The sequence below is a fragment of the Haematobia irritans genome, chromosome 4 (assembly GCF_050003625.1).
Source record: "Haematobia irritans isolate KBUSLIRL chromosome 4, ASM5000362v1, whole genome shotgun sequence".
NCBI lineage: Eukaryota > Metazoa > Arthropoda > Insecta > Diptera > Muscidae > Haematobia > Haematobia irritans.
The window spans coordinates 192,847,182-192,857,985 of record NC_134400.1 but is presented as its reverse complement, the minus strand read 5'-3'; the positions used below and the strand labels follow the sequence as shown (position 1 = coordinate 192,857,985).

At 33.6% G+C, this 10,804-nt stretch overlaps 2 protein-coding genes across 2 annotated transcripts; one reads left to right on the top strand and one right to left on the bottom strand.

Annotated features, from left to right (window-relative positions):
- Positions 1 to 3,489: 3,489 nt before the first annotated feature.
- Hsc20 (iron-sulfur cluster co-chaperone protein HscB-like protein, mitochondrial) lies at positions 3,490 to 4,603 on the bottom strand. The gene is made up of 3 exons (XM_075305758.1): positions 4,228 to 4,603; positions 4,054 to 4,166; positions 3,490 to 3,995 (listed from the first exon to the last, which is right to left on the bottom strand). Exons 1-3 carry the CDS (start codon positions 4,510 to 4,512, stop codon positions 3,608 to 3,610), a joined length of 786 nt encoding a protein of 261 aa, XP_075161873.1. The 5' UTR covers positions 4,513 to 4,603; the 3' UTR covers positions 3,490 to 3,607.
- Positions 4,604 to 4,641: 38 nt separating this feature from the next.
- Positions 4,642 to 6,623, top strand: wac (wee Augmin). The gene is made up of 5 exons (XM_075305759.1): positions 4,642 to 4,743; positions 4,809 to 4,853; positions 6,009 to 6,276; positions 6,346 to 6,445; positions 6,509 to 6,623. The coding sequence occupies exons 1-5, from the start codon at positions 4,740 to 4,742 to the stop codon at positions 6,593 to 6,595; spliced, it is 504 nt and encodes a 167-aa protein (XP_075161874.1). The 5' UTR covers positions 4,642 to 4,739; the 3' UTR covers positions 6,596 to 6,623.
- The last annotated feature ends 4,181 nt before the right edge of the window (positions 6,624 to 10,804 follow it).

The window sequence follows — 10,804 nt, the reverse complement described above, 5'->3', positions numbered from 1 at the left end:
CAAAAATGATAACAATGTACTTATGTAGTATGGAGAGGAGAGCTGAGCTGAGCGCGAGATTTTTGTTATTTGACAGCGACCAGCTGATTATTTGCAAAACATATACATTCATTTCCGCAAGCCATATTAGCCATGTTTTATTCTATTCTACATCGTTATGTTGTAAGGGGAAACTGTAATAAACCTTCGGTAATATGCGTATAATATAAAGATTTTCTTCTCATTTGATAGCTCATATGAACCGTATGTCCTACAAGAAAATCTGAATAGTTTTGGGAACTGCACTATGGGCGGAAATCGCAAAACAGCGGCAAAAAGTCAAATTTTCAAAATGAAAAATTATTGGATGTTCCAATTGAAATTACTATAGAACATCTTGGAAAGTACAAATCGAAAGTTAATTTAAAACTTGGCAACCCTGTTCAGAAGAAAAAGGTTACCAATGTTTACCAAATTTTATGCAAGTTGCGTGCAATCAAGGAGAGCAAAAATGGAAAAATTTCGTGCTTCATTTTTTTCGCAATAAGGCCGGTATGCACCTCTAGCGAAATTTTCGATAGCAAAAATTTATTTAAGTCTACAACAAAAAACCAGGGCTGTGTACACAAATTTTAAACCAGCTAATCGCTTTTAAAAATTGTTAATATATGTTCCAAATATTCCTCAAACAAATTGTTTATTATTTACAGACCTTTTAAAACTTTTACGCACACAATGATTGTAATAAATTAAATGTTTGCTGCCAAATTATGCTTTTGACAACCCTGTTATTTTCATTAGAGGTGCGTACCAGCTTACGAAATTGAACGCTACCGAAAATTTCGTTAGCATAAATAGCAATGCATTTCTTATGGGAATGAAATTTTTCGCTAGAGGTGCATACCGGCCTATACAAGTGAATAAAGAAAACTTTTAAATGTAGATTCTAAGAAAAGGTTTAGTAGTTCAAAACGTTGTAAGCATAAAGTGCTGTTTATATGTGAAAATTATAGTACATACGTATATTTGCGAAGAATAGAACTAAAAATGTTAACGATTGTTAATGAAAGTTGTTGCTTATAATTGTTCGTGAGAAAGTATACTTTTACGTACTGTAAGGTTTGTCTGCCCAAACTTGCCCATACTAAAATAAATGTAAGGGTTTTATACACCCAAAGAAATTTGTTAGTAGGGACAGCAGAAAAGTCTGCTAAAACAGCAGAAAGTCTGCTGAAAAAGGGACAGCAGTCACTGTTTGCTGAAATAGCAAACATTTCCTGCTATTTCTGAAGCTCGATTAAACTAAAACATGTTTTATTTTGGCTAAAACAAACAAAAATGTCAACTTAGGAGCTATCCTAACATAATTAAAACAATATTTTATGAATATCTATAGTATTTGACCAAAAAATCTGAATATTTATCGAATTGAGGCATAACGTATTTAGGAGCTTGTAAGTATATTACAGTGCAAAAATATACAAAAAACTACTTTTGGTTCTTAAATATGCTTTGGGGAAAAATTTATAACCTAAACATTTTATAATTTGTTGTTCATTTGGCCCTGAAGTACAAATATATATATATATATATATATATATATATATATATATATATATATATATATATATATATATATATATATATATATATATATATATATATATATATATATATATATATATATATATATATATATATATATATATATATATATATATATATATATATATATATATATATATATATATATATATATATATATATATATATATATATATATATATATATATATATATATATATATATATATATATATATATATATATATATAATTTTGTCAATTCATGATCAAATTTAAGAATATTTCTTCAATGTAAAACCTTTTTTCGGAAGGTTCAAGTGTGGTTCATTGTTGGGTTTAATGAACTGCCTGAATTTATTCTGATAATTGGTTGTTGTTGTAGCCCCTGTGGAAAAAGGATTGAAAAAGACAAAACAAACAAAGGATAAACGATTACAAACAAATACAGGGATTAGACATTTCAAGCATCCACATCCAGTTCAAGGAAGCGTGCTGCCTCAACTGGATGTGTCCAAAGCGAAGCAGGTGTCAGATCTGTCGGTCTAGCAGGACATTCGAAGAGGTGCCTCGTGATATGAGGCGAATGTCCACAATTCGGGCAAACATCCTGAATTGCCGGGTTCAATATGGAGAGGTAACTGTTTAAGTACCTAGAGATCCCAGATCTTAGCTGGGATAGCACCGACCTGGTTTCTCTAGGAAGCCGTCTCTCATCTTCGTTGATCGGTGGTGGCCTACCTCCCAGTACAACACTGCACTGGTAGGAGTTGATCGCATCTTGAACCGCTGCCGTGTGCACTGCACTCAATGCCGTCCTTATTCCCTCATCACTGTCATCGCCGATCACATGTTCTATTGGCTGTAAGTCCTTCCTAAAATCAAACCGAATGGGTCTACCCCTCTCGGTCGTTGCCCTCCTTGAGGTGGCGTGGTTTGGGTGGTTTACACTTCTACACTTTATCAGGTGCTGTTGGGTGAGGAGGGTACAGTGTTGCCTCACCGATAGCATTTTGGACTCATGATGCAGATGCTGTTCCGGGGTCTTGGAGTGACACCCGGTCGCAATCCGCAGCGCAGTATTTTGCACCGTCTGGAGATTTCTCCATTGGGTATCGCTAATACTGGGAGTCCAAACAGGGGCTGCATAATCGATAAGGGGACGACCAATAGACTCGTAGGTCTTTTGTATCGTCTCTTTATCTTTCCCCAGGTGCTACCAGCCAATGCCTTCAGGATCTTGTTTCTGCTCCCAACCTTCTTAGCTACCACTTCCGCATGTTTACCAAAGAGGATCAGGCTATCAAACGTCACACCAAGAACCTTGGGGTTCCTGGAAGTGGGGATACTCTGGCCACGAATGTGGATATCGAGTTCCATTGATAATTGGTTGATAGTTTTGCTGCATGTAGAGGATGCTGATGAGGAATGTGGTAATTCCGAAACGTGCGTCCATCCAACCATCTTCCAGTCTATAGGGCTTTGCCCAAATAAATTTGACAAACATTCTTTTCCTCTGTTGGTTAGCCTACACTTGTAGTTTAGTCAATGTATGATTTTAAGCTGAAATCAAAAAAACAACAGAAATAAAATTTGAACAAAATTTTCTATAGAAATAAAATTTGGACAAAATTTTCTATAGAAATAAAAAGTTTACCAAATTTTCTATCTATGTAAAATTTTGGAAAAATTTTAACTTTTAAATTATATTAATTTAATCTGGACAAATTTACGTATTTTTGTCCAATTTTGGAAAAATTTTGGTTCAAAATAAAAATTCATTGTGGCAATACACCAATACCATTATACCATGGTGACTGGTTTTTATGAAACTTCTTGGACTTACAAAGTATCAGATATATAAGTTCAGGTTTGAATACGGTCATATTAATCTACTCTGAATTTAGTGTACATGAAACACAGCGGACAAGATAGATTTGTTTTAAGTTTACTATTTATATATCGCCAATAACTGCGTATAACATTAAAATAATCACATATTTTTGTCATTTAATAACAACATTGCTTCAACATACTACTATAGCTTCAGCTTCCCATTAATGATTGTAACTTATTTTTAATAGTTTTCTGTATACTCAATAAATATTTCATTTCCACCAATACAGCAGTGGCTTTCTCTAAGTCATTGCTGCCAAAACTCTTTGTTAGATTTTGTACTTTTTCCTGGAGCTCTTGCGATAGTCTTTCGTGGATTTCTTCTAATTCGTTTTTGGTATTGGCTTCATCTACTTCTTCATTACGTTCCATCATTTCCATAAGAAATTCTTTATCTAAAGCACTATTATCTTGGGGAATTTGTCTTCCATTTAATTGTAATAGATATTGACCACGATCTATGGGTATTAATAAAGTCTTGTAGGCTTTGTTGATCAAGGAACTCCAATCCGCAGAATTTATCTGTTCACGTGAAGATCTAAACAAAAAAGTTATAAGCTCAAGAAATACTAAAAAATGTATTATGGATAACTTACTTATTACTAAATTTATCAGGATGCACCAGGGATTGTAGTTGGCGGAATCGTTTGGTTAATGATGAAGTTTCCAATTCGAAACTTTGTGGGAAGTCCAGCAATTCGAAATAGTTCTAAAAAAATGTAAAATTTTTATTGTAGACTTTATTTGGAATTCCTCTTCCTAAATCTTACCACATTGGAGTTCACGTCTTGAATATATTTACAATGCTGACAAATCATAGTCTGTGTGACATCCTTTTTGCAATTCCAACATTCTTTATTTGCAGGGGCCGTTGTGTCAGGAACATAGGCACGTTTTTGTTGATTAGATAGACTTTGAAATATTGTCTCTTTTTCTAAGTGTAGACATGGAGTGGAACTTAACGCTGTTGTATTAATATATCTACCAGTATTTGTGGTTGTATATATTTGTCTATTTTTCAAATATCCACAATATATTCTAGAAATTCTTCTCATTTTTGAGGCCGACTATATTTATCTGTTGCAATCGGAATGGAAAAGTTAAGTGCGTTATCTAATTGAAAAAGTCTGCCCTGTGTTTATATTTTGTTTTGTTTTTGTGAGATTGTCAATAGCAGCTGTAATGCATTGCCAAACATCGAAGAAATTTCATCATTTGGCAACGCCATTAACATTTCATTTTCTAGTATTTGTGCCGCACACACTAATTATTTCAAATAAAAATGGGTATTTGTTGCTAATTTTATAAGTTTTTGGTTTTTGATGGTTTTGATTTTTCATTTATATTTTAGATTCTTTGCTACTGTCTGAAGAGATAAATCAATTGAAGAAATTGAGTAAGTTTTGAGTTTGGTTTTATGTTAAATTTGAGCCAGTGGTTAAATGTGAGAAAAAGTGCATGCGCTAATTTTTAGTTTCAACTGGTGTAAATCCGAGTTGGCTAAATTGTCCTCTGAGGGTGTTCTCCCGATAGCTATATTATTCGTTTGGGGGAATTTTCTTTTACTGGCAAATTTGTGCGGGATCTCCTGTTGGGCAAATTGTCCGCTGTGGGAGCTTTGCCCTAGGACAAATTTTTCCTCTGAGAAGCTGTCCCGTGGATATATTCTGTGTTTGGGAGTGTTCTTCCGACTGGCAAATTCACAGAGAATGTGCTCGGCTTGGGCGAATTGTTCCTCGGAAGAGTTCTCCCATTGAAGTTCTCCTATTAGGCGAATTGATCCTCGAAGGAAGTCTCCCGTTGGGCAAATTATCCTTTCCACAAAATTCTCCCGATGGGCAAATTCTGTTCGCGCCGTAACTGGATTTTTACAGTTCTTTAAAAAGTCGGTCCAAACTCCGAATGAAACACCTAACAATTTTTGGCAAGTATGTGTTATCAAAGTTTTGTTATTGTCGAGCAACATTAACAAGCTTGTTCAGGACTCATTTTAGTATATAAACTTAGTGAATTTGGTTCTACACATCGGTCCACATGGATTTTCAACCTCCAAACTCATACCAAAGTGGTGAACATTGTGATACCACAGTGGTGAACTTCTCTTTTATCACTGAGTGCTGGCCTATTCTATGTTAAGCTCAATGACAAGGAACATCCTTTTTATAGCCAAGTCCGAACGGTGTTCGACATTGCAGTGACACCACTTAGATACGTTGTGAAACACTCAGAAATGACACCAGCACTACTGAGGTGGAATCGAACCCACGAAGGCGGCCATGCTAACTATTGCACCACGGTGGCTCCCATAAACTTATGCCAAAGAAGCGATACAAAGTGTCCCAGGAAAGATCTATAAATAAAGCGATAGTACGCTTCTCTACACTGATATGCACCCTATGCAATTGCTTGTCCAAAAGCAAACATTTACTTATTATCCCTCACTTTTTTGCCAACGTTTCGATAGTAGAGTAATTGAAGTCAGTTCCTTCCGACTTACCTTTCTCTTTTTTATATGCAATTCTAAAATTAATGGACTTTAACTTTCTCTTAGGAGAGCACTATGAATACCAATTGAAATTAGTTGGTCTGGAAATGTGCGATCTAGATGATAATCTGCATGTTCTGCTCGATGATTGTGTAGAACTCCAACGTGCTACGAATTTGCAAGATCTTGATCTATTGAATCTGAAATCATTCTATTACAAAAAGAAAAAAGAGCAAATTGAAAATGAAGCCACAATTGCTAAGTTGAAAAACGAAATTAGGAAACAACAAGAGGAGTTGGAAAAGGAGCAGGCGGAATGTAATTTATTGGAGAAGTAAGATATGTTATGAAACTCTTGTTAGAATTTTAATTTTAAAACTTTTGAACTCTTCTTTCTCTTTAGATTTACAACATCTATCAATAAGCGTCTTGTGTCTGAAGCTCAGATGCAATCATCTGTAATGGATGTTGAATCAAATATGGAGAGTCTACAAGATCGTTTGGTAAAGTAGCAATTAATAATAAATATTATGTACTAATTAATTACTATAAACACTTCATTCTAGGATGCATTGAATATACCGGAGGATTTCAATATTGATGAATTGATTAAGAAGATACATTTACTCAAAAAGGATAAAACTGCCAAATAAATTGTTATAAAATTTCTATATTATTAAATCTGAACCTTTTAAATATTGGAATATGTACTAAAGTTCTTGGAAGTTTAGAGAAACCGGTGGATTATCCCCTCACATTTCTGAGTATTTATTTCAAAGCTTCTCTAAGTGGTTCTATCGTAATGCATTAAATTTTCCGAATGGAAAAATTAATGCAAAAACTAACAAGGGCTTAGGGTTGACCCGGCCAAATTTCTAATCGACCTAAACTTTGATTACAAAAATAAGCTACAGACAGACATACGACGAACATACCTAAATAGGCTCACAACATGGCCTTGAGCATTTACCTCATAGACAGCATGGTTCTACAAGGGATCCCATAAGTATTTACCTTAAAAATCAGGAGTATTTTTGGAAAAGTAACGATTTAAGTTTCAACTAGTCTTGGGCAAAATCGTTCACCGTAGTGATTCGGACTCATCGTTCCTTTTGTACAAAGGAACTAGTTCCATCAAATCGCTCCATCGTTCCTTTTCGTTCCGGATTTTTATATTTGTTATCACTGTCATCTACTAAAGGAAGGCATGACATTGTTTGTTTACTTTGTGTAACGAAGTTCGTGGTGAATTGAAAGATACAAAAATATGGAAAATTGGGTGAAATTACTTCAAATAGTTTATAGTAAGAAAAAATAATGAAAGGAATGGAAAATTTAAGGTAGTAACTAAACTCAGGAAGCCAAACTCTTTTGATGGATTTTTGGATTTAATAATACTATACTCTGTGCAAAATTATTCCTTGCAAGAAATTACGATTTTTTGTCGTTTGTGAAGAGCTTGAGATGGGATTAATGATTCTATTAAATATCAGCATATCAATCAATGATTTAAATACATACGCGCCAAAAATGAATTGGCAAATAGCTCAAACAGAAGTAAAACCAGTAAGGAAAGTCTAAAGTCGGGCGGGGCCGACTATATTATACCCTGCACCACTTTGTAGATCTAAATTTTCGATACCATATCACATCCGTCAAATGTTTTGGGGGATATATATAAAGGTTTGTCCCAAATACATACATTTAAATATAACTCGATCTGGAAGAATTTGATAGACTTCTACAAAATCTATAGACTCAAAATTTAAGTCGGCTAATGAACTAGGGTGGAACACAATGTTAGTAAAAAACCAGTAAGGAAAGTCTAAAGTCGGGCGGGGCCGACTATATTATACCCTGCACCACTTTGTAGATCTAAATTTTCGATACCATATCACATCCGTCAAATGTGTTTGGGGCTATATATAAAGGTTTGTCCCAAATACATACATTTAAATATCACTCGATCTGGAAGAATTTGATAGACTTCTACAAAATCTATAGACTCAGATTTAAGTCGGCTAATGCACTAGGGTGGAACACAATGTTAGTAAAAAAATATGGGAAACATTTAAATCTGAAGCAATTTTAAGGAAACTTTGCAAAAGTTTATTTATGATTTATCGCTCGATATATATGTATTAGAAGTTTAGGAAAATTAGAGTCATTTTTACAATTTTGCGACTAAGCAGTGGCGATTTAACAAGGAAAATGTTGGTATTTTGATCATTTTTGTCGAAATCAGAAAAACATATATATGGGAGCTATATCTAAATCTGAACCGATTTCAACCAAATTTGGCACGCATAGCAACAATGCTAATTATACTCCCTGTGCAAAATTTCAACTAAATCGGAGTTAAAAATTGGCCTCTGTGGTCATATGAGTGTAAATCGGGCGAAAGCTATATATGGGAAATATATCTAAATCTGAACCGATTTCAACCAAATTTGGCACGCATAGCTACAATGCTAATTCTACTCCCTGTGCAAAATTTCAACTAAATCGGAGCAAAAAATTGGCCTCTGTGGGCACATGAGTGTAAATCGGGCGAAAGCTATATATGAGAGCTATATCTAAATCTGAACCGATTTGGCTGGTATTTTGCAAGTTTTTCGAGACCCATAAAATATTCGGATGTACGGAATTTGAGGAAGATCGGTTGATATACACGCCAATTATGACCAGATCGGCGAAAAATATATATGGCAGCTATATCTAAATCTGAACCGATTTTTTCCAAAATCAATAGGGATCGTCTTTGAGCCGAAACAGGACCCTATACCAAATTTTAGGACAATCGGACTAAAACTGCGAGCTGTACTTTGCACACAAAAATACATCAACAGACAGACAGACAGACGGACATCGCTAAATCGACTCAGAATTTAATTCTAAGCCGATCCGTATACTAAAAGGTTGGTCTATGATTACTCCTTCTTGGCGTTACATACAAATGCACAAACTTATTATACCCTGTACCACAGTAGTGGTGAAGGGTATAAAAACTGCGATCCGCGGAACGATGGAGCGTAAATTGAAAATAAAACTAAATGACAAAAGGAACGATGAGAACGAAAGAGATGGAACTAGTTACAGTCGTTCCTTTTAGTGAATCGTTCATTGGAACTAGTTCGTTCCGGAACGACACAAGACTAGTTTCAACATGTTCTTCATAATTCGATACAATGTGATAAACTGTCCGAATGAGGAGATTAATATTTTCGCCCGATATTTGTAGCAGGTGACACGGAAAGGGGCTATAGTTTGTTCTTGTTATGGCACAAGAGGATTTTTTTCTTTCGAATCGGCCCTATGTTCATTGTACCCTTCTCCAGTTCGTGGGTCACACCCACAAAACGCAGGCATGAGCTAATGGAACTCAATGCGCCCACATCGTTTGTTTGTTTATTCGTTCCAAAATAGTACAAAAAGATCTCGAACTTTAAAAATGTTTACTATATCGGTTATCTCGTGTATGCTCGATCGATGGACTCTCTATAAGAGACCGTAAATATTTGCTGCTTAAACACCCGACAGATAACTAATGTGAGCACAAATAGTCATACATTTCGATTGGTAGGAAAAGACACTGGGCACAAGCTCAGGGAACTCATTGCATCCACAGCGCCCAAAATCTCGAGCAGGATATGACCCACTCTACTGCAAATTAAATAGGCTAGTCATTCTAACGTAAGGTGCTGGGGAAGCAGATGTGCCGAAGTGCGCTAATGTCTATGCGGACGCTTTCCCACGCTGTCTTCATATCGTTATAGGATTCATGTCAAATATGAGAACCTATAGTGAAAATGTTGGGTTTCCTCAGAGGGTGGGAGCAAACCCAGTTGACATGAGATTAAAAGAACTGCGGGAATTATGAAAGTCTGATGGCGATGAACAGACTGGAATTGAGGCCTTTAATTAACACTTGTGAAAAATATGGCTAGAATAGGCTTCAACATTTTCTATAGAAGTTAAATTCTGACAAAAATTTTCTATAGAGATAAAGTTTTGACAAAATTTTCTATAGAAATAAAATGTTGAAAAAAATTTTCTATAGAAATAAAATGTTGACAAAAATGTTCTATAGAAATAAAATTTTGACAAAAATGTTCTATAGAAATAAAATTTTTACAAAATTTTCTATAGAAATAAAATTTTTAAAAAATTTTCTATAGAAATAAAATTTTGACAAAATTTTCTATAGAAATAAAATTTTGACAAATCTTTCTATAGAAATAAAATTTTGACAAAATTGTCTATAGTAATAAAATTTGGACAAAATTTTCTATAGAGATAAAATTTTGACAAAATTTTCTATAGAGATAAAATTTTGACAAAATTTTCTATAGAGATAAAATTTTGACAAAATTTTCTATAGAGATAAAATTTTGACAAAATTTTCTATAGAGATAAAATTTTCTATAAAATGTTGACAAAAATGTTCTATAAAAATAAAATTTTGACAAAAATTTTCTATAGAAATAAAATTTTGACAAAATTTTCTATAGAAATAAAATTTTAACAAAATTTTCTATAGAGATAAAATTTTGACCAAAATGTTCTATAGAAATAAAATGTTGACAAAAATGTTCTATAGAAATATAATGTTGACAAAAATGTTCTATAGAAATAAAATTTTGACAAAAATTTTCTATAGAAATAAAATTTTTACAAAATTTTCTATAGAAATAAAATTTGGACAAAATTTTCTATAGAGATAAAATTTGGACATAATTTTCTATAGAGATAAAATTTTGACAAAATTTTCTATAGAGATAAAATTTTGACAAAATTTTCTATAGAGATAAAATTTTGACAAAATTTTCTATAGAGATAAAATTTTGACAATTTCTATAGAG

Excerpts from the sequence above, each read along its gene's own strand:
- Hsc20 (XM_075305758.1), bottom strand. The coding sequence starts at position 4,512 with ATGAGAAGAATTTCTAGAATATATTGTGGATATTTGAAAAATAGACAA. Across the intron at positions 4,167-4,227 it reads AAGACGTGAACTCCAATGTG|AACTATTTCGAATTGCTGGA; the intron begins GTAAGATTTAGG and ends ACATTTTTTTAG. Across the intron at positions 3,996-4,053 it reads CCTGATAAATTTAGTAATAA|ATCTTCACGTGAACAGATAA; the intron begins GTAAGTTATCCA and ends TTTTTTGTTTAG.
- wac (XM_075305759.1), top strand. Across the intron at positions 6,277-6,345 it reads GAATGTAATTTATTGGAGAA|ATTTACAACATCTATCAATA; the intron begins GTAAGATATGTT and ends CTTTCTCTTTAG. Across the intron at positions 6,446-6,508 it reads AGAGTCTACAAGATCGTTTG|GATGCATTGAATATACCGGA; the intron begins GTAAAGTAGCAA and ends ACTTCATTCTAG.